General features: G+C 37.6%; 1 protein-coding gene and 1 non-coding gene across 3 annotated transcripts; one reads left to right on the top strand and one right to left on the bottom strand.

Annotated features, from left to right (window-relative positions):
- On the top strand, positions 1,520 to 22,580 carry GCLM (glutamate-cysteine ligase modifier subunit). 2 transcript variants are annotated; one of them, XM_018045781.1, is made up of 7 exons: positions 1,520 to 2,077; positions 5,854 to 5,919; positions 7,180 to 7,264; positions 10,294 to 10,353; positions 11,719 to 11,921; positions 14,662 to 14,776; positions 19,219 to 22,580. In XM_018045781.1, exons 1-7 carry the CDS (start codon positions 1,952 to 1,954, stop codon positions 19,386 to 19,388), a joined length of 825 nt encoding a protein of 274 aa, XP_017901270.1. In that variant the 5' UTR covers positions 1,520 to 1,951; the 3' UTR covers positions 19,389 to 22,580. The 2 variants fall into 2 exon arrangements, with proteins under 2 accessions (XP_017901270.1, XP_017901269.1); XM_018045780.1 differs by lacking the exon at positions 1,520 to 2,077 and adding an exon at positions 2,123 to 2,458.
- Positions 12,410 to 12,481, bottom strand: TRNAY-AUA. Its single transcript has one exon. It is a non-coding gene; the product is annotated as a tRNA-Tyr (tRNA).

The following is a 24,271-nucleotide window of genomic DNA, read 5'->3' as shown; positions in this document are numbered from 1 at the left end:
TTTAAAAACATGACAGTGATATTGCTGTGAGTGTGAGAAGTGGGTTGTAAGGGGGAAAGAGAAGAGTCAGTATTTCTAAGTGATCTCACCTACTGGACATTACTATGAGCCAAGTACTGTACTGAGGGCTGTCATAAGTTCTCTCATTAAGTCCTCACACTTAACCAACGTAGTAGTGTTGTATTAGGTGGAATCATGGGAACTAGCCATTTCAGTAGCTCAAAAATAGTCAGTTATCAGCAATATCACGAAGTTTAAACCATTATCCGCAAAAACAGGAGAAAGTGAAACACAGAGACTAAGCGACTTGTCTAAGTTAAAATAACCAGTACCTGATAAAGTCAGATTTGCAAGCCACACAGGTTTATGTTTTTGCTTTTTAGTATATCTGATTACTCTCAACAAAAGCAAAAATGTGTTGAGGAAAGCTCAATAAATGTTAAATTCGCGGTTCTTACCAAGTCTAGTACATATGAAATTTAATAGGAGTAAAATGACCAACCTACACAGCATATTAAAAAGCAGAGACATTACTTTGCCAACAAAGGTCCGTCTAGTCAAGGCTATGGTTTTTCCAGTGGTCATGTATGGATGTGGAGTTGGACTGTGAAGAAAGCTCAGCGCAGAAGAATTGATGCTTTTGAACTGTGGTGTTAGAGAAGACCCTTGAGAGTCCCTTGGACTGCAAGGAGATCCAGCCAGTCCATCCTAAAGGAGATCAGTCCTGGGTGTTCATTGGAAGGACTGATGCTGAAGCTGAAATTCCAGTACTTTGGCCACCTCATGCGAAGAGTTGACTCATTGGAAAAGACTCTGATGCTGGGAGGGATTGAGGGCAGGAGGAGAAGGGGACGACAGAGGATGAGATGGCTGGATGGCATCACCGACTCGATGGACATGAGTTTGAGTGAACTCCGGGAGTTGGTGATGGACAGGGAGGCCTGGAGTGCTGGGTTGCAAAGAGTCGGACACGACTGAGCGACTGAACTGAACTGAAAGAATCACAAACTCTAAGGGAACAGCTCATATCTTCCCTGATCTCACCAGTTTAAGCATTCTCTTTAATCTCATCCGGAAACTATGACATTCTTACAGTATTACTCACTGTTTCATTTGCTTAAATCGTATCTGGAACTACAGTTGAAGAATCTCAAGGGCAGAGATTGTCTTACTCTTTGACTTCACACACTGGCCAGCAAATAGAGTAAATCAATAGACCTTTAATCAATGGACGTGAAGAAAAAATGAGCAGTTTGGGGGAAAGCCCTTAAGAAGGAAAACGAACTGCTTCTGAGAATGGAAACCGGCGGGCGTTTCAGTGCCTCGGTACTTTCTCTTTTTAGAGCGGTAGCTTAGGTCTATCACCAGCGTGATAGCCCATTGGCTGGGAGGTGAGGTGGAGCGGGCCGGCGCACCGCCCTCTGGCCGGCAGGGGGAGCCCTGCCGAGCGCTGGGCCCCGCGCTGGGCCCCGCGCCATGCCGCCCCGCCCCGCGTGCCCCGCGATCTCTCCGCCGCGCGCCCGCCTGCCGCCCGGCGCCACGCCCGCCGCAGGCCGAGGGCAGTCACCCGCGGGCCGGCGCCCCGCAGCCCGCTCGCCGCCCCGCCCCGCCCGGCGCCGCCGCCGCCGCGGGACGGGTAACGGTTACGAAGCACTTTCTCCGCCGCAATTTCTGCTTAGTCATTGTCTTCCAGGAAACGGCTCCTCAGTTGGGAGTCCACTCTACCGCGGCGGCCGCTGTAGCAGAGAGCCGCAGCCATCAGCGCGTCTTTCCCGGCCGCAGCTCCGCCGCCGCTCGGTCGTCCTTGGGCCCGAGCGCAGGCCGGGGTCTCGCCGCGCGGGGCGAGCAGCCTCGCGCTTTGCTCTCCGGCCTCGGGCACCGCGTCCTACGGGCGGCCTCCTTCCCCGCCTGCGGCCCCGTCGCCGCCGGGCCCGCTCCGTCGGCTGCTGTCATGGGCACCGACAGCCGCGCGGCCGGAGCGCTCCTGGCGCGGGCCAGCACCCTGCACCTGCAGACGGGGAACCTGCTGAACTGGGGCCGCCTGCGGAAGAAGTGCCCGTCCACGCACAGCGAGGAGGTGAGGGCGGCGAGCGCGCCGGCGGAGACCGGCTCCAGGGACAGGCCGCGGGCCGGGCCGGGCGGCTCCGCGGGCGGGTGATCGGGCTCTGGGCGCCGCTGGGGACGTGGGCGAGGCGCGCACCTGGGCTCCGCCTGCGAGAGGAAGCCGGGGCTGCTATCTGCTCGATGTCGCGTCCGAACCTGCTGTTGGGGGGCACTGCGTCTTTACAAATTCAGCAGGTGCAACTTGATGAGGAGTGACGCCTCTTGTCGGTGCTCCCGGCTGATGACCAAACTCTCGAACCTATTGGATCGCTCTCCCGGGCGAGGGGATAAGAGAGGGCCGATCCCGCGCTTCGTCCCCCTCTCTAGCTCACTCCCTTTCTCCCACGGCGTCCAGGTAAAGAAAAATTGGGGGGATTATCTTGCCGAAGACTCGGATGAGGTAGTAGTAATAATCCAGTTAGCTTTAAGGGTGTTGACTGTAGTTTCTCTCTGGCTGTGAGGCAAATGACTGAACACTCAAATTCGGCTTTGGAAAAAGGTATGTATTTCTCTTGCCGAAGATTAGTTTGGCAGAAGACTGACCACAATTTTGAAACGGCAGGGAATAACCTGGAATTATACTCTCCTTGAATATTTGTTACATCGCTGGTCCTTCCTGAAATGAAGAGTTGATCATTACGCACAGTTAATTGCTGAGGCATGTTGGTGGTATAGGACGGGTTTTAGTGTTAAAAAATAACAATCAAACAAACTTTTAATTTAAGAGCTCTGTGACTTTGGGAAAGTTACCCTCGCGAGCCTATTTCCATGACTTGAAAGTTGGATTGTATCATCATCAGGTCACGGTGAGGAATAAAAGATTCTATATGAAACCCCATGCAAGGATTTATCTCCCTTGCCATCTGGTTCAGAGAGATAAAACAAATCTTGATTAAAAGAAAAAATTCCTAAGCTACGTCAATTATGATGTTATCAACTGTGTTCCTAATCAGTTTGAAATAAGATGTTGGTAAATATACTAGGTAGTAGCAGTAGCATCCCTCTGAGTATGACTTGGACCTGTGCCCAGGCCTCCTACTGGCAGTGAGGACCAATCGGGGGATGATAACTCTTGGTTGCAACTTTAATAAGAATCAGAATCCATACCATATTCTGTGTCCAGGATGCAGATCAGTTTGTCTCTCTTGTTTGTTTGTTTTTTAAACACCCTAACTTGTGCTATTTCTCCCAAAGATAGACACTTCTGTGTTTTGTACTAGACCTTTAACTTCTCCAGGGTTGATGGTTCAATATAGCATTTTGCACATAGATAATTCTGGGTGACATTTTCTCTCTCTTATCTCACTTAACACATGCTAAAGTAGTAGTTTGCAACTCAGTAAAAGAAAAAAAGCATTTTGCCATGATAGTCCATTTCATGTTTTCGCACACACACTCAAAATCTTATGAAAAGATTTTACTATATACTGTGCATTCTAATTTTTTCTTATTTTAATTTTTAAAAACTTGATTTGTTAATGCAGTAATGAGTTACACCTCTCAGTTTGAAAAACATTCTTCAAAAGACTAACTGTGATTTGTGTATTTTATTTTGGGTTAGGTGAAGGAGGGACAAAATTAAGAAATTTGAAAACTTTTGAGGAAAGCTTGGTGCTAGCATATGTGAAGAAAACGTGATTAGAATAGGAGAGGTGTGTTTTGTTTCTATGTAAAGAACTTTGCAGCAACCAGAGCTGTAAACCAGAGACATTAAATTTCCTAAAAGATCTTTTCTAGTCTAATGTTTTGTTTTTTAATTATTCTGTAATCTCTGCCCTGATTTTTTGTTTCACTGTAATTTTCTGAAATAAAATTTTGTGTTTTAAATGGGCCATTATTGGACTGTTTTGAACAGTTATTTGTTGTTAAGGTATTTGATCATGTAGAATTTTTTTAAAACTCTTACACAACTCCAGATCTAATGATACACTAAACTATGATGATGCTCATCTTCCATGATACTACATGTGGTAAGAATGAAGAGAGCAGAGAACAAAAAAGTACAAAGTTAACGTTCATTCAGTACAGATAACATATAAAAGATTAAAAATCACCGAGTTTGTGATAGTCAGTGAATTTCTCATATTATTATAACATTGGACTGTTCCATAACTTGTCCTGACAGAAGGGAGAGAACACTCTGAAAATATACTTATCTTCATGAATTGAGAAATTTATCTGGAAAGCCTTCTGCCAGTTAACCATCCTGCCAGAGGAAAATTTCTAAAATTTCTCCCATGACTTGAGCCACAGCACTCCTGATAGAATTGTTGTTCCTGCTGCCTCAATTTTTATTAATTTTTTCAGAGAATATTGACTTGTAATTCTGTCTAAAATGATTATCAACTAATTGTTTTTTATTTAATGACTTAAATTTGATTATAAATATATAGACCCTGTAAATGAATTCATGTGGGTTATTGTGGCTAGCACATGAATTACTGTTATATATTGTAAATCTTAAATAGGTGATTCTGAGCTCTTGATAAACCAGTTGTCCCTTGTAATTACCTATACTGAAATATAAGCAGTAAAGTTCTTGTGTCGGTTTTTATCATGAGCACTCAGAGATCAGGTAGTGAGTTCAGAAGTTTAATCTCTGTTGATCAGACAGTGAGTTCAGAAGTTTAATCTCTGTTGTTGATATTAGGAAAGTGCTTTTGCAATTCGGGGATGTGCTTCTAGTTACTCATTTATTTTTTCATTGATTGCCCACAGAATGCAAAGTACTGTGCCCTTGGTATTTATAAGGCAGTGATTTCAAACTGCTAGTGTTGGCCCATTTGTGGTCAGAAGTCAGTTCAATGATTCACGGAGCAACATATTTTTTTCTAACTCATAGAAGTCACCAGCCTATCTGGTATATAGTAAGCATAAATATTACTTTGTCAATTTTTGTTGTTATATGTATGGACGTCTGTACTCACTGTGTTAGTGTATGTCTTATGTTGGACCACTATTAAATAAGTTGGAAATACGCTGTCATAAGAGATAAAAGATAACTAGACACTTGAATGAATTTACAGAATACTACAATGTTAGTGTAAGAAAATTGTATAAGAAAACATTGATGACAGGTCTAAGGTCTACCTGCCTGTTAGGAAATGACTTATATGAACTGACTTTATGCAAGTTGACTCCTGTGAGATAGGACTATGGTGGTTTCTAGACTTTAGAGTACATTTTGATTACTTGGATGCCTCTTAAAATGAAAGTTCTGCTGCCCTTAGAAAGTGATTCAGCAGATCTAGGATGGGGCTTGGGAATCTAAACATTTATTGAACACCACAGGTGATTCTCATGTAGGCACATAGTGGTTAAGGTTCATTCTAGTCAGGCTGCCTGGGCTTGATTACAGTTCCTCCATTTATAAATTTCCTTATTCTTTGAAATTTTGTTTCTTTATGAATGCTTTTACATCTCAAAAGTTTCCTTAAATTTTCATTGGTGCAAAAATACTTTTTAAATGATTAGATTACTGCTTTAGGTCAAGAACATTTGAGAATTAAGAGTAGGATAAAAACAGATATAAGTTGATCTTTGTTAAAGGAAACAAAACCTTGTAGAATTAAAATTTTGATTTGTATCGTATTTCCTGTGGGTATCTTCTTTTTCCTACTTATCAGATTAATACAGTCCTTTTTTTTTTTTAAACTTTAGGTGAAGGTTTATTTCAACCTTTTTTCATTGTAGAAGTACATAAAAAGTGTAGTATATGGTTAACAGCTTAAAAATGCATTTCTTTTGCAGCTTCGAGATTGTATTCAAAAGACCTTAAATGAGTGGAGTTCCCAAATCAGCCCAGATTTGATCAGGGTGAGTGAACTGTGAGTGAAAAAATCATGTAATAAGCAGGAAATTAATTTTCTCAGGTTTGATCAGGAAGTCAGATAGGCAACTAGCATGAAAATCACTGTGGTCCATTTGTTGAAATGGCAGTTTGACCCAGTAGGCTTAAGCATGAAAGAGAAAATCCAACTCTTTAGTCAACTCTTCAGTAAGACAAGCTGCCAAGATTCCAGTCTCCTCAGAGTCTATTTAGTTCCAGTTTATATTTGGTCTAGTAGAGGAATGACTATCAAACAGTTCTGGTTTCTAGATTGCTTTGGTAGACTATTAGCAAAACATAGTTGCTAAAAATAATTTTATAAGTGTCAGTTACTTATGAAACAGTAAGGAAGTGTTTCATTGAATATCAGTATATGACTATTATCAAAAATATTAATATACAAAACACTGTAAACCATTCTTTGGAATCCAGCTTAGCCAAAGGCTTGTCACAAATTACAGAGACTTCTTAGAAAGTATGGAAGAGGACATGTACTAAAAATAATTGTTTCCCTGAGCATACTGCAACTTTGTAACTAAAGGTGCTAGGCAGACATTTATTAACCTCTTCTATCAGTCTCCTTTCTCTGAAATGACCATTCACTCTGTGCTTGACTTGTAAATACTTAACATGTGGTCAGGCATTCTATGTTCAAGAATTATGGGAAAATCTGGTTTACTTTGTTTTAACTTTATAAATGTTAGTTTGTTAGTGATTTTTATGCACCAATATTTTACATTTCCCTCATTAACTACTCATTTTTATGCATTGGACTTGCCTTTACTTTGTTTCCACTGCATTCAGAAAAAAATATATTTTGGGTTAAAATGTTTGCGATTGACATATGGAAGTCTTTAACATGTCAGTATCCAGAAGGAAAATACTGCTTTTCATCGCTCTCTGAGTAGAAGTATTGGCTGTGTTGATGGCTCTCACTCTTCACATGCTCCCCAGCTTGCTTGCTGGTTTGCTCATTTGTCTTTGGTCATACATCCTTCCCCCACCCCCGCCCTGAGTATCCTGTCAAAATGGGACACTTTTTCCCAGAAAAATGGACACACACACATATATATACACACAGCACTTTACCTTTATTTCAGGGCTTTATAGACTTTCTGAAGCCAATCAGGTGAAGAACTTTATTGTCTTATGGGTTCTCTGCTTCTAAAGAGTGTTATGTAGAAAATATGTCGCTACGTAAAAACATTAATTCTATATTTATTGTAAATATCATGTGTTTATTATAGGAGTTTCCAGATGTCTTGGAATGTACTGTATCTCATGCGGTAGAAAAGATAAATCCCGATGAAAGAGAAGAAATGAAAGTTTCTGGTAAAGTCCAGCCTTTGCAGTTCATTTTGTTTTACAGTGGACAATAGGTTTTGTTAGGCATGGGGCTAAGCCTTTCTTTGACTCTGGTAATAAGTAACTCGATCACTCAGTGTAGGAAATATAGAGATTCTTTATAACATAATTTTATAGCCAGCTTTAAAGAAGGCGTTATAGGAGGTCACTATTGGCTACTTCAGTGAAGGCAGAATAGAACTTCACCTCTTCATTTTGTTCTCACTAATTTATGTGAGACATTATTAATCAGAGCAGTAGAAGAAGGTGTAGGAAAGAATAAAGGGAAGGCTTAAGAGCAGTTTTCACCCGAAGCCGGCGTAAGTCCTCCCTTCCTGGTGTGACACTACTAAGCAATGGCTGAGGTCACTTGGGAGCAGGGAAACCAGTCTGGGCAACAAGTCGCATGAAGAAAAATAATATACATACTGTGCCCATTCAACAAAGGTGGAGGGACTCCTGCTACTTTCCAGAGATAGTGTTAAGTTCAAGGAACGAAAGCTGTTCTTGTCCTCAGCTTACAGTCAGCGTAACATAGTCACTAAATACTTGAGCTTTACTAGATTGAAATTCCTGGATGTGCAGATTACTGACTGACATAATCTAGGGCTAACAAATGATTTAACATCTCTGAGCTCAGTTTTCTTACCTATAAAATGGGGATACACCTGTTTCTCAGGCTTCCTTTAAGTTAGATGAAATAACGAAAGAAGCGCTTAGCATGGTTCTTGGCACAAAGTAAAGTGCCAGGAAACTTACTTATTACTATTGGTGGCTGTGTCGTAGTTGTTGTCATTTTATTATTATTCTTATTAGGATGAACACGTAAGATGAATTAGAGCATTGACTCTAATAACTACCATTTGTTGAATCTCACTTTATACCAGAGATTGTACTTGCCATTATGGTTATGGTTATAACCGTATTGGTTATATTTATTCTATAGAATTATGGTTATATTTATTCTATAGAATTTTCAAAACAATTCTGCAAGGTAGGTTTATTATCCCCATTACACAAATGACATTAAATAACTTGAAAGCTGTTGTGTAGCAAGTAAATGGTTGAACCAGGAGTCCATCAAGGTATGCCTGACTATAGAACCCATTTCTTTTTGTTAATTTCACATTACTGTTTGTGTTGAAAAGGTCATCAGAGCAGCATTTCTCTGTAGTATATTACAATTCATCATGGTGTAGATCCATTTTGGAACTCTTAACAAGTTGTCCTTGATTCCTGGAAGGCTTGAGATTTTTGATAAGCATCAAGAGCTTTCCTCTTTTCACCTACCTAAAAATGCCTCCTCTTTTGGAAAGAGGAGACCATCTCAAATGACACCCAATTCATAGCCAGTGGGGTAATGATGGGGAGGGTTTTCACAGAATATAATTACAGAGCTGAGTTGGAGCAAAGTGGTAAAGATTGACTCTCAGCTCGTAAGGAAGTTGTGATGGCTTTTAGATAGAGAAGTAACATGCGGAAAGCAATATTTTAGGAAGATTATCCAGCAGTAGAAAGGAAATGACGAAATGTTGTACAAAGAAAATTTGTTGTATGTATTGAATGCCAAGCACTTTACATAAGGGTATTTCATTAACCCTGTTTTCTCTCTATTACCCTTTATGATTTTCTCTCTTCTTGCTTTCCTATTACTCTACCTATTTGTTGAGTAGATTTAGATTTTTGAACAGTGAGTTTATTACATAAAGTAAATATATACATATTTATATATATACAATATATATAATGTTGAGTCAAATCAATCCAAAGTTTCAGTTTCATTTTGTACCTATCAAATTAGCAAAAATATATATCTTTTTTAAAATAGCATCCTATATTGTTACGAGAGCAACTTCTAACTTTTAATGGTCTGGTAACCTGACGCAATTTTTTTTTTAAGTGAGAGATAAATAAAACAAGACTAACAAAAGAATCATATCCTTTGACCCATGATTACATTTCTGATCTTCAGAAATGCTTCAGGCATAAAGTTGAACAGAGAGTTACCATCGATATTATTCATTAAGAATACAGAGTACAGAGAATTCCCTGGCAGTCTAGTGGCTGGGACTCTGTGCTTTCACTGCCAAGGACCTAAGTTTGACCCTTGGTCAGGGAACTAAAATCCCACAAGCTGCAGAGCCAAAAAAAAAAAAAAAAGAAAAGTACAGAGTAGGTAAAAATCTAAACAGTAACTGCTTTTGGAGATGAGACTCTTGGCAGTTTACCTAAATACTGCATAGAAATATAAAAAAATATTTGTTACATAAGGGTAATAAACCAAATACATAGAAGTACAAAATATATACTGTGTTTCATATGACCAAGAACTTGAAGGTATCATTGTCTAAAATTGATTAGGAAAGTAGAATTGCAGGATATTTGTTTGTTTGGTTTTTTTGGTTTTGTTTTTTCAATTTTCTTCTCATTACAAGCAATCTAATCTTTATATAGACTTCAGTTTATTGGAGAAAGTATATAATTTGGTGATGGTTTAGTCACTAAGTCATGTCTGACTCTTGCAACCTCATGGACTGTAGTCTACCAGGCTCCTCTCTCCATGGGATTTCCCAGGCAAATACTGCAGTGGGTTACCATCTCCTTCTCCAGGGGATCTTCCCAATCCAGGGAGAGAACCCAGGTCTCCTGCATTGTAGGCAGATTCTTTACTGATTGAGTTACCAGGAAAGCCCAGGTATATAATATGCTCCATTAATGTTTAATTCATAAAAAAAGATATTTTGAATGCTTCTATATTTATCTGCCCTGCTTTCCAATAAAGGAGAATTAATATTTGCCTTTTTGTTTTGACAATCAGATACTGGTTGGCAACTAGCATATCTTTTTAAAATTACCATGGAAATACACTTTTAGGTCTTAAAACTATAAAACAATGCAGCTAGGGAAGGAAAAAATTCATTCAGGATTATCTGTTCTTAGTCTTTTAGCAGTGTTACTGCTGTGTAGTAGAATGTTGCTCAAATATAATAATCTGTTTTGTTCTTTTTGTCACTCAGCAAAACTGTTCATTGTAGGATCAAACTCTTCATCATCAACTAGAAATGCAGTCGATATGGGTAAGCAAAATTTTAACTTTTATTTTCATAGTGAACTTTAAATTACTGTAAGTGTATTAATTATATCTTGTGTTCACGTCTAGTTTAAAAAAAAATGAGCTCATTGCAATTTTACTTTTCAAGTTCTAGCCTAATTTTTAAGGTTTCTGTGGAAATCACATCAACCAATGTAAGGTCATATTTTGATATATAAGAGGACTGTAAGAGATGTAACATAACTGTAGGTAAACTATACATTTGGAGATAGAAATTCTCTTTAATCATATTCTTAACTCTTTTAGTACTACAGGTGAAATATCAAAAGAATAACAACAAAAACAAGCATTTTTATCTATTTTCATCTCATGGTGAGGTTACTATATAGCATTATAATTAATGAGTATTTTTTCTTTTAAAACATTCTTCTCGTATTTACATACATTGAACAGTTAAATAACTAGCTCTGTAATATAACTATGGAAGGAATAAAAATCGGTAAAAATAAATTCATTTTTATAAAAACTAAGAAGTTATCTACATCTATTGTTGTTTAGTTGCTAAGTCATATCTGACTCTTTTGCAGTCCCTTAAACTGTGTAGTCTGACAGGCTCCTCTGTCCATGGGAATTCCCAGGCAAGAATACTGGAGTAAGTTGTCATTTCCTTCTCCAGGGGATCTTCCTGACTGAGGGATTGAACCTGCATCTCCTGCTTGGGAGACAGTTTCTTTATCACTGAGCCACCTAAATTAATGTGTGAGTTAAGGCCATAAATTCAGTTTCTCATCGTCTCAAGCTTATTCTTTGCTATGACTACAAGTTACAGGGTTTCCCAGGTGGCACTAGTGGTAAAGAACCCACTGCCAGTGCAGGAGACATAAGAGACACGGGTTTGATCCCTGGGTTGGAAAGATCGTGTGGAGGAGCGCATGGCAACCCACTCTTGTATTCCTGCCTGGAGAAGCCCATGGACAGTGGAACCTAGAGGTCCATAGGATCCCAAAGGTCAGACCCAACTGAAGCAATTTAGCATGCACGCACAGCACACCCAACAATTACAGACTATTAGGTCAGAAGCTACCAGAAAGTCCTGGGGCCTAAGAAATAGGGAGCCTACAGTAGTCGTGAGTTTCACCAGGAATGAGGCAGGTCAAGGAAACCCACATGTCTGCCACACAGACCAAGTAGATGAATGGATACTCATTGTTTTGAAAAAGATGGAAATGTTATACATGACAGGTAAATTATGAAACCTAGTGGAATAATCTGTTACATAGAGTACTAGTGAACTATGGGCAGAATTCAGTGGGGGAGCAAAGGACATTAGAAACAACTTGCCTCCATTACGTACAGACGTTTGTCTTCTTTGTGTTTCCCTCCGCATCAGCCTGCTCAGTCCTTGGAGTTGCACAGCTGGATTCTGTGATCATTGCTTCACCTCCTATTGAAGATGGAGTGAATCTTTCCTTGGAACATTTGCAGCCTTACTGGGAAGAATTACAAAACTTAGTTCAGAGCAAAAAGATTGTTGCTATTGGGACCTCTGATCTGGACAAAACCCAGTTGGAGCAGCTGTATCAGTGGGCACAGGTAAAGGACACCTGCATCCTGAGTGCTCCAGGAGCACCGTGTCTCTCACAGTCTTTGCTGCATCCCATTAAACATCATGCACAGAGCAGACACCACTGTGGGGGGCCTGTTCCACATATGGGGATTTTGAGGCAGACTTTGACAAAAAAAAACTCTAGAAAATGTCTGTTGAAACATTCATAGCCAAATGAATTAAGTCTCTTTCCTTCACTTTTAACTATGTGATAAAAATATGATGTTTTCCTTTAGGTGTTATTAGACCATGGTTCTAATAAGAGAATATCATATATAACTTATATTTTGCTCTGTTATTTAAAGACATGTAAGACCTTCAGTTCACATAACTTGATATGGAGTGAAAGTGAAGTTGCTCAGTCGTGTCCGACTCTTTGCGACCCCATGGACTGTAGCCTACCAGGCTCCTCTGTCCATGGGATTTTCCAAGCAATAGTACTGGAGTGGATTGCCATTTCCTTCTCCAGGGGATCTTCCCAACCCAGGGATTGAACCTGGGTCTCCTGCGTTATAGACAGACGCTTTACCATCTGAGCCACCAGGGAAGTCTTGATACGGAGTAGGAGTCATAAACTAATGACTGCCACTCTCTGGCCTAATAACCTACACTATTATTAGGGAAGCTGCTCACAAGTAGTTTACCTTTGCTGTCTCTGTTTTCTTTATTCCTTTTACTTCATCCCCAGCCTTTTCATTTTCTTCTGGGCAGGAAAACCCTAGAGAAAAGTTGCCTCCTTGTCCCTTTGACTTGGTGATAGCCAGAATGTGGCTAAGACTCTGCTGAATCACTAAGATCACTTGGGTGATCTGAAATGTATCTGTAAATAAACCAGAGCATCTATTAGGAATGACCTAATTCTTCTCTTTTTCAAATGTATATGATTAATAACCATATCATATACTTTAGCATTAAATATGCTTGTCATTTGTATTTGATCCTTTGTCTCTAAGATATCTCCTTTCTAGGTGGAACCATCACACTTAGAATCATGTTTGTTTTCAAGGCAGATATATTAGATGGCAGGTTCTAGCATGAGACTTTTTAACAGTGTAGGAATATATTGGCTTATTCCCCTCTCCTTAGAGCTATTTTTCCCTTTCCTGTTACCAGTACCATGAGTCAGAAAAGTGTATATTAATAAGTATATTCAAATCAAAACTACAATGAGGTATCACTTCAAACCAATCAGAATGGCTATCATCAAAAAAATCTACAAACAATAAATGCCGGAGAGGATGTGGAGAAAAGGGAACTCTCTTGCATTGTTACTAAGAATGTAAATTGACACAGCCACAATGGAGAACAGTATGGAGATTTCTTAAAAACTAAGAATAAAACTACCATATGACACAGCAATCCCACTACTGGGCATATACCCTGAGAAAACCATGATTCCAAAAGGCACGCATACCCGCAATGTTCATTGCAGAAATGTGTACGATAGACAGGACGTGGAAGCAATCTAGATGTCTATTGACAAATGAATGGTTAAAGAAGTTGTGGTACATATATACAATGGAATATTACTCAGCCATAAAAAGAAATGAATTTGAGTTAGTTATAGTTAGGTGGATGAACCTAGAACTGTTACACAGAGTGAAGTAAGTCAGAAAGAGAAAAATATCATATACTAATGCATATATATATATACACACACATACATTTGTATATTTACGTGGAATCTGGAAAAGTGGTACTGATGGACGTGTTTGCAGGGAAGGAATGGAGATACAAATGTAGAGAATTGGCTTGTGGACACAGCGGGGGAAGGAGAGGGTGGGATAAGTTGAGAAGGTGGCATTGACATATATACAATGCTCCTGCTGCTATTTAGTCCCTAAGTCATGTCTGACTCTTCAGGACCCCATGGACTATAGCCCACCAAGCTCCCCTGTCTGTGGAATTTCTCCCGCAAGAATACTGGAGTGGGTTGCCGTTTCCTTCTACAGGGGATCTTCCCAACCTAGGGATTGAATCTGCATCTTCTGCTTGGCAGGTGGATTCTTTACCACTTAGCCCCCTAGGAAGCATATATACACTGCCATGTGTAAAATAGATAACTAGTGGGAAGCCACTTTATGACACAGACTAACCTGGGGCTCTGTGACAACTTAGAGGGGTGGGATGGAGAGGTGGGGTGGGAGGGACACTCAAGAGGGAAGGGATACTTATATAGTCATGACTGATTTGCGTTGTTTTATATAAGGCAGAAACCAACACAACATTGTAGAGCAATTATCCTCCAATTAAAAAATAAATTAAAAAAAATCTGGCACAAGTATGCTGCTGCTGCTGCTAAGTCGCTTCAGTCGTGTCCGATTCTGTGCGACCCCACAGACGGCAGCCCACCAGGCTCCCGCGTCCCTGGGATTCTCCAGGCAAGAACACTGGAGTGGGTTGCCATTTCCTTCTCCAGTGCATGAAAGTGAAAAGTGAAAGTGAAGTCGCTCAGTCGTGTCCGACTCTTCGCGATCCGGTGGACTGCAGCCTACCAGGCTCCTCCGTCCATGGGATTTTCCAGGCAAGAGTACTGGAGTGGGGTGCCATTGCCTTCTCTGGGCACAAGTATAAGTAAAAGTAAAAAATAAATTCATGTAAAAGTAAACTTGAAGCACTGTAGGATGTGATATTTCATATGTTCTAAAATTGAGTCCTTTTATTGCTTTCTACTTTTCCAAGTACTTAATTTAAAGGAGATGTCATGATTTTTCTTTTCACTTCTAGGTAAAACCAAATAGTAACCAAGTTAATCTTGCCTCCTGCTGTGTGATGCCACCTGATTTGACTGCATTTGCTAAACAGTTTGACATACAGCTATTGACTCATAATGATCCAAAAGGTAAGACTGAGATTTTCATTTGTAGAGATTGATCAGGTGCTTTTATTTTATAAGAAGCTACTTGTTAAAATTTAATTTTTAATTGTACAATGATAAAGGTACAGTGCTATCACCTAGAACTATTCTTAATAGTTAAAAACACATACACCTTTATTTTAGTTTCAGAAAGCTTTAATTTTGTCTTTGTACCAATGGGAAAAGAAATGAAGAGATCACTTCCTGAACATCCAGTCTGCTCAGATTTATAAATGCTAAGCTACACAGAGAAGATCTTGTAAGATACTCTAACTAGTGTCACATATAATATTGTGTAGTACAGCAGAGATTGCACCAAAAGGCCACTTAATTAAAGAGGATAAATATCTGGAAAAAGCAGCAGATAGAATTTAATTTGAAACTTAAGCATCTTAAGATGGGTATTTGATTAGGTATTTTATTAATCATTACCAGCAAGACATATATGTTTGATGTTAATCAGAAATGTTATTTGATTAATGAGAATGGCTTGTCTGCCTTTTGTAGGATACTTTTTTTATCAACATTTTACAAGATAAGTTGGAAAGCTGGGAAGATAGTGTTTTACACTTTAGTTACTAGCAGTCTGCTCCATTTTCATTTTTTCACAGTTTCATAGTGAGCAGAGGTGGGATTTTACTAAGTAAACATACAGGCTCTATGAAATAGTTCTTTTTGGTATACAAGTGAGAGCTATCTTGTGAAAGTTTCAAATTCCCATGACACTTGCCCTGGTAGCTCAGATGGTAAAGCGTCTGTCTACAGTGCGGGAGACCCGGGTTCGATCTCTGGGTCGGAAAGATCCCCTGGAGAAGGAAATGGCAACCCACTCCAGTACTCTTGCCTGGAAAATCCTATGGACGGAGGAGCCTGGTAGGCTACAGTCCGTGGGGTTGCAAAGAGTCGGACACGACTGCGCAACTTCACTTTCACTTTTATAGAAGTTCTCATTTAATAAAAATCGGAGGAAATTTTATTTTATAGGTGATTCCTAAATAAAAACTTTCAGCTTTTACTTTCATTTCATGACATTTGTATAGGTGGTGTGATTCCATTTATATTTAGGATGCTTATGGATAACTTAAACCTTACTATAAACAGTCTACCTCATTCTCATTTTTTTTTTACTATTTTATAGGAAGTGGAAGAGGAGTTTTAATAGTTATTCTTTCTCAAATGCTAGGCATCATACTACATGCCTCAGAGATTGTAACTCTCACAACTGAAACTGGACATTTTATGGATAAGGAAATAGGGCCTTAGAGTTTAAGAAACTCCTCAAGGTCACCCAGCTGGCCTAGCCTGAAGTCTGAGCTTAGACCTAGGTCCTGAGTGAATCTGGAATCTTTTCCCCACTCTCTCTCTGATTTGAAACATTAGTATTGTAATATTTCAGGTCCAAAACTTTCTTTCAGCCTCCATTTAAATCATACCAGAATAAGACATAGTTGCTTTGACCTTCCCTCTCCAGCAGAGCTTTCACGCATAAGTAATTAGATTCATTTTTTTTAAAAAAGGTCATTTTAGTGAAAATCCAACAAAGAATTGCTGTGCTGATTTGTTCTGAAATATAAGCTATTTAAATTTTAAATTCCTATGTGTTGGCATATATTATCTAATTTTTCTATTTACTTTGTGGAGGCTCTTCCAACTGTAATTATTACCAACAGCAGTTGTTACAAATAGCTGATCGGTGAGCCTGTACCCCACTTGTGCTCCACTTGAAAAACACGTAATTCTTTTTCCAGTGGGAAAGGAACCAGGAAAAGTCTAAGGTGTCTAGTGTTTTATTTCTGTTTATCTAAATGTGGGCATGTGGCTCATGTGCTGACACATCACCATGGAAAGATGTATTACATATGTATAGGAGAAGAGAAGTTTAATCCTTTTGGGGAGAGTGTGTCTTTGTTTTACCAGTGTAATTTGACTTTAGGATGTTTCTTTGATTCTAAGCCCTTTAGGTAGAATTTATAGTCTGATCCTGCACAGACTATAAATGGGTCTTCAGACACTTTGATCTGTAATGGAGCAGTTCCCTTAAAAGTTTTGTCATGTTTACTGATTCTAAAGATTTAACATTAGTTGAATTAAAAGAATGTAGTTAGTGAATAACATAGTTTTCTGATTTTGTGTAAGATTTTTTTATTTATTTTTATTGGAGGTTAATTACTTTACAATATTGTATTGGTTTTGCCATACATCAACATGTATCCTCCACAGGTATACACGTGTTCCCCATCCTGAACCCCCCTCCCTCCTCCCTCCCCGTACCATCCCTCTGGGTCGTCCCAGTGCACCAGCCCCAAGCATCCAGTATCATGCATTGAACCTGGGCTGGTGACTCGTTTCATATGGATGAAACTGGAACCTATTATACAGAGTGAAGTAACCCAGTAAGATTTATTTTTTAAGCAAGCAAGTTGTTAAACATTTATCTCTATTTGTCATCTAAAATAGAATCTTGTTTATAAGTCACCGAAAGGCCTTCCTCTCTTCTATAATTACCCTTATTCCTCAGAAAGGTTTATTTTCCATTATTCTTTGTCCTAGAAGTTGTGGTAACCGTTTAACTACAGTCAGAGTACAATTGTCAAGTATGTGATTCTGACTTAAGACCTTTCCTTTTTTATTGGCCTTCCTCCTCTCCTCACTCCCATTAAGTCTATAGTATGCCTCATTCCCTCAGGGTTCCTCGATTAGACAATCTGAAAAACAGATCCGCAAACAGAAATATTTGGAAAATTACCATTTTATTTATGAAAACTACCGTTTACTAGCTGTGTAAACCTTGGGCAAGTTATCTAATGTCTCTGCATCGATTTCCCCCTGCAAAGGAAAATAATATCCATCTCTTGGGGTTAGCATATGGATTAAAAGGGTTAATACATGTGAAGTACTTAGAAAAGTGCCTGGCACATGACAGTAGCTAATATTTACTGAGAGTTTAGTATTGCTGTTATTCAAATATCACAGCAGTTCATTTGGGGGCAGGCAGGTTCTTTGACATTCCCAAATCATATTGCATAGATGGTCATCTAATCCCTATCTGTAGGATTGGTTCTGACCCTAGTGGAATCTTTCCATATTGAGTGATTTCTTGAGTAGACTATGTGCCAGGCATTCTAAGTACTAGAAATACAGGACCAAGTCAGCAAAATCTCAGCTGTCATGGAGTTTATATTCTGATGGGAGGAGACACGAATAAGATAAATGTTGAATGTGATAAATGGTGGTGTGTGCCATGGAGAAAAGTTGCCTGAGGAAGAAGAGTGCCCAGGTTAGGGGGTGTTGTTTTATGTAGGATGGTTGGGGAGGCCTCTGCTAGGGTACGTTAATCACAGACCTCCAAGAAGGGCGAGAGCCATGTGGGTATCCTGAAGAAGAGTGCTCAGGGAAGAGGGAGCAGCTAATTCAAAGGCTGCGAGGTAGAAATGTGTTTGAGGATTTCAGGCTACAGCCACGAGGCCAGTGTGACTAGAGAAGAACCACGAGGCCAGTGTGACTAGAGAGGAGGAAGTGAGGAGGGGACTTGTAAATCGGAGCACTGGCAGAGGTCTTAGATAGAAATGTGGACTCAGAAAATAATGGTTTCATCAAAGAGATGCAGATTAAAAGACAACCGTCGGGAAAGGGTCGGGAAAGGTTTTTTAAATGATTGCTGGTGCTGGTGAGGATATGGTAAGATTGGCACTCCAGTATCAAGTGTGAAGCGCAGTCTTTCTGAAAAGCAGTTGGCAGTACACTATGTATCAAACCTTCCAAAGGTACTTGTACTTTGACTTTGTCATTCCATAGCCAGGCACGCATTTTAAGGGTGTTCATCAAGCTTTATTTTCATTAGCAAAATATTAGGAAAAAACTAATTTTTTTGCCAACAATAAGAAAATGTAGAAATTATATCTATAAAATATATTGGGAGAATTATGAAAAATGCTTTCACAGAATAATTACATGGGAAAATATCCATAATATATGTGGAAAAAATAAATAAATTAGGCTATAACTGCAGTATGATTTCTGGTTTTTAAGATATGGATACATACATACATATAAAATAAATATATACAGGAAAAATAGTTTTATGGAAATACACGGTAGTGGAATGGTCCATATTTTTTTCCTTTTGTCCTTTCCTTTATTGTCCCTGACTGTACATTGGGATCACCCAGAGATTGTCAAAAAACACAAGTATTCAGGCTCCTCTCACCAGAAATTATGAGTTAAACTGGCTGGGTTACAGGTGGAGATACTTTCTACAGAACTACCTGGGTTTTTCTGATATTCTGATTCATATTTGTAGCACAGATTAAGGATAAATATTCAGTTTTGAGGTGTTTCTTTTGTTGTATTTAAATGCTTACCTACATAGTAAAGTGCTTTGATTTCAAGTTTAACAATTTGGGATTTTATTTGTTGTTTGTTTTAAGAACTGCTTTCTGAAGCAAGTTTCCAAGAAGCACTTCAGGAGAGCATCCCTGACATTCGAGCACATGAGTGGGTGCCTCTGTGGCTACTGCGGTACTCGGTCATTGTTAAAAGTAGAGGAATTATCAAATCAAAAGGCTACATCTTACAAGCTAAAAGAAAGGGTTCCTAACTGCAGCTTAGGACCATAACCTACTGACCTGTATTTTCCTTGAATATAAGATAAAATTGAGATGTGTAAAAATCTAATTACTGCCTGTAAGTGTGCCTTGGAGGCAGATATTCTTTAGTTATATTTGACAATATGTTATCTGTCAAGTTTGAATACTTCTCTTGCTTCCATATCAGTTCACTCACATGAACCACTCTATTGTTTTCATTAAACTATTGTTTTCCAATTGAAATTGTCTATAAAGAATATACTTGCAATATATTTTTCCTTTATTTTTATGACAACAGCAATCAAGAAAATTTGTCATTAGATATATTTTGGCCTAGGCATCAGGGTAATATATATACATATTTTTTATTTCTAAACAGTTCATTAATTGCTTCTTACTCTATAGTATAACTAAGCAATTTAATTACAATTGTTAAAACTGAAATACTGGAAGATATTTTTCCTGTCATTGATAAGATGATTATATCTCAGACTAACTGGAGTAGCTGGGATCTACTAATAGTGTAAATAAAAGTCCTTTCTTCACTACATGAATGGAAACTTACATTTTTTTAATGTGTCCTTGCTTGTAGTTTACCTGCAATGACTTAACCTTGTATTCTGTGCCATAATTGCTCTTGCTTTTATTACAAGGACAGACCAAAGTAAATATGTAAAGGAGACTAGGAGCTTTGATCTTATTGTTTGGGGGCTTTATAAAAGCAGCTATTTTCACATCCAGATTCTTTTTAATTCTCAATCTGTCCTTAGTATCTTTCTACTCATTCACGAATATTCAGTAAGTATTGAGCGATTACCGTGTGCTGGGCACTGTGGGCTCTGGAAGGAGGAAGGAGGGAGCACAGGGATGAAGAAACAATTAAGTAAAATATGCAATGCTTGTTCCCTTCTAGTGACCGACTGCAAGGGACTAAAAGCCAGAAAAGAGGTGAAAAAAATCTTTAATTCAGGGTCAGTGTTGTCTATTTAGACAACTTTGTTTGAGATACGGTCTTAACTGTTTAAAAGTAGAACAGTATAACCAAAACTTAAAAGCTAAAAGAGACTGTGTATTATTTAATATGATTCCTTATTAGATTAAGAACCAGAAAATAGCAAATAAATAAGTTGTGACCTTTGGTGTATACTGTTAGTCTCTGTAATTCTATAAATTTGTATCTGTGACCCAAATAGTTTGAAAAAAAATTTTTTTAATCTCTTGTATCTCAATTAATACTTTTAAACCATGTATTTTAACATATGGTTTGTAAAACTAAGCTAATGATAACATATATTCATACATACACATATGTACATGCACACACATACACATGTATGTAACTCATATAAAACTAATTTGCCCAAGTTTTTTCAGCTTACGGAAAAGAGCTGTGATTCCATATTCAAAATAAACACATTAAAAATCAATATTATATAAACAAGCAAGACTCCTCTCCTATCCTAAGTAAGGTTTTGTGGTTTACTAGTTGTATAATTTGATTAGAATTGTAATGTGAAATCAGCTGACTTACCTACTAAAACTTGTTTAGACTTTCAGCTTCCTAAAGCCTTCTGTAGCCTTTATATTAATTGTATGTAATGTTATTAAGTATACATAGTTAACTTTTTAATTTAGAAATGTACATTTTTTCATGTAACATAAGTCTTAAACAAATGCTCATTTTAATTTAAGCCTATACAGTGAATTGGCCAAGACATTTAAAAGGGTACTTAAATATCACATTTATTATTTTTTAAAACCCTAGGCTTACAAAAGCGGATTTTTAAAAGGTTATTTTGAAAATAGGAAAAAAAAAAACGTATATTGCCAATATATCCAGACTTCAGGGGGACCTTTTTGTGTGTTTTTCCACCAACTCTTGACAAGGAACCAAGATTATAGATTCATTTCATGAAGGAGATCATGTATGGCATTTTTTAAATGTGTTTTTTGTTTTGCTTCTATACCTTTAATTTCTGTTCCTGAATAACCTTTCTTTAAAAAACTGATTTGTTAAGGCTTCATCTTTTCTAAGCTGATATTCACTTCTTTATTTGGTGAACTATCAGAATATAGTGAATGCTTTTCAAATATTGAAGGATTTAATGTTTAAAAAGCCATAAAATAAAGAGTGATGATACTACCAAATAATTGCTTAAAACCGAAAGCTAAGTGAGCAATAGTGTATATAACAGATTTGTTTTTCTGCGGAGATGTGTATCCAGTGACCCAAGGTATAAAGAATTTATATAACTTTTTTTCCAGTAAACATGACAAGAAGCTGCAGCTTATTATTATATGTCCAAAATACACTGGAGCCTTATTTTAACACATTGTGCTGTAACTTGTAATTTGTTCTGTAATGAGTCTGTTTTGAATTCTCATCTAAGAAACCGTAGTCAAAAAAAGGACCCAGGTGTCTTATAAAATGTGTTTTATGTAGTGTGAATTCTGAAGACCACATTGTGCCAGTATGATAATAGAGCATCCAACAACTAGTGCTAGAAATTGAATCACGAATAACAGCTAATAATTTTTCCATTGACAGGAACATTTAGACAGCTGTGTGAAATGAAAAGTGAAGTTATTCTATTTTGAATGAATGATAACAGACTTTTCCCTACCAGAGCCTAGTAGTAACTGAAATAGGATCTTGATTTTCAGTGATAAAGGTCTAAGGCTCATTTAATTGTGTCTCTTTTTAGAACCTAAAAAGTTGAAGTTTAGAACTTCTTAAGTTTAAACTTAAGAAAGTTTAGAAGTCTTTCTAACTTTTCCACCCAGATTCAATATTTAGGAATGTAAGCAGTTGAGAGAGAGAGAGAGAGAGAGAGAGATAGTGTGTATGTGTGTATATATATATACACACAATATGTGTTTTATTTTTTAAAAATATGTACTATAACTTTTATTAATTTTTTATAGTTTTCAGAGTAAGAAATATACTTAGGAGGGGAAAATGTTTTAATTAGATAATTCTACTTTTATTTGTCTTTAGTAGTATACTATAAAGGCAAAATATAATGCATCATTAAATAGTTATAACAGTTTTTAATTTTAACTATATTATGAACTTAAAGTATGAGTTGTATATTTTTTAATTGAGTTGTTGCAATAATTGTAAACATCTTGAAACATTGATTTTGAACTGTTTAAATTCAAACTGAGTATGATTTGGAAATAAATTATGATAAAAATTTAAACATCCAAGCCGTAAAGTTATTCATACATTCATTCAATAAAGATGTATTGAATGCCTGCTGTGTGTCAGGCACTGTGCAAGGTGTTGGCAGAAAGACAGAAATGAAAACAGCTCTGTCTTCAAAGAGCAGATAAGTATATTTGAGGGGCGAGAGAGATCTCAATGTGAACAAGAGCAATAAAGGGCTGCATGTGTTGTTAATGATAAAAGCCGTGAAAGGGGAGTAGGGTCATATAGAAGGAATGGGACTGCTGGGAGCAGAGTGAGAATACGTAAGAAAAGTTCCCTGGAGAAACTAGCCTTAGAGTTAGGATCATAGAGTGGGATGTGGGGTGTGCCTGGTTTGTATTCAATAAATACACTTATACTGAATGATGAAACTGTTTATATGTAAACTTCAGAAATTCAGTGAAAACACTTTCTTCAAGAGCTTATTCTTATCAGATAGAAAGGAATGGCTTCTAGTGAGACAAGAGTAGGTAAGGTTTGAAAAGTCACATTTTATAAATGACAAAAACTTGCCCCAGTACCCTAGACATGTTAGAGTATGTCTTATGTAGTTTCACTACCAGAAACGTCAGACAAAACCTTAATATGTATCCCTGAGCAATGAATAAATGTATAAAATGTTCTACAAGATTTTGGTCTGTGTTTTGGTTCATTATCTTAAGAAGGTTCATGTTTTACAATAAGCTTCACTTGTTTGGACTTAGCTTTGTTTTCTCTGTTTCTTTGCTCACTATTGATTCTTGCATCCTATTCCATTCACATTTACTTTGTTCTTAATTATATCCTTAGTAATTCTTTCACTAAAGGTCTTTGGGCAGTAAACCTGCTAGGTTTTGTTTGTCTCAGTATGTCTTTGTTAACAATCTTAAATGATCATTTGACATTATAGAATTCTAAGTTTCCAAACACTTTCCCTCAGCATCTTGAAGATAATATTCCATTGATTTCCAGCATATATACTCTTGCTAATGAGAATTTGGATTTTCTTCCCTAGAAATAATCTGTTTTTCTCTCTGGTCTCTTTTCATTCAAAATACTTGATTCATTTTGATATGTGTGGAATTAGAATAAAGCAAGAAAATGAAAACTGGCTTATGAGTTTTCTAATAACACCAAAAAAGTAACCATAAAGGAAAATATCAATAACCAAATTTAATCAAAATTAAAATCTTACGTTCTTAAAAATATACTGTCAAAAAAATGAAAATGTGAGCCACAGACTCAATGAAACGTGCAATAAATCTTATGAAAAATAAATTGACGTAGCAGAGCAGTTAAAACAAAAAATAAATAAATTGGACATAAATTTTTTTAAATTGAACTTCAAAAACACCATTCAAGATAAGCCATAATGGAAAAGAATATGAAAAAGAATGTGTGTGTGTATATATATAACAATCACTCTGCTGTATAGTAAAAATACAAAATTGTAAATCTACTACATTTAATAAATTTTTTTAAAAACTTCAAACCTCCATCAAGAAAGTCAAAACACCATCAGGAAAGTCAAAAGGCAACCTAAAAACAGGATAAGATACTTGAAAATCATACATCTGATAAGGATCTTGTATTCAGAGTGTTTAAAGAACTTCTTACAGCTTAAGACAACCCAAGGAAAATTAGGCAAAATTTAGGACAGATTTTTTTTTTTCCCAAAGAAGACATGAATACTTAGTAAGAACA

Source organism: Capra hircus, chromosome 3 (genome assembly GCF_001704415.2).
Source record: "Capra hircus breed San Clemente chromosome 3, ASM170441v1, whole genome shotgun sequence".
Classification (NCBI taxonomy): Eukaryota; Metazoa; Chordata; class Mammalia; order Artiodactyla; family Bovidae; genus Capra; species Capra hircus.
The sequence above is the reverse complement of the archived record's forward strand: the minus strand, read 5'-3'. Positions and strand labels throughout refer to the sequence as shown.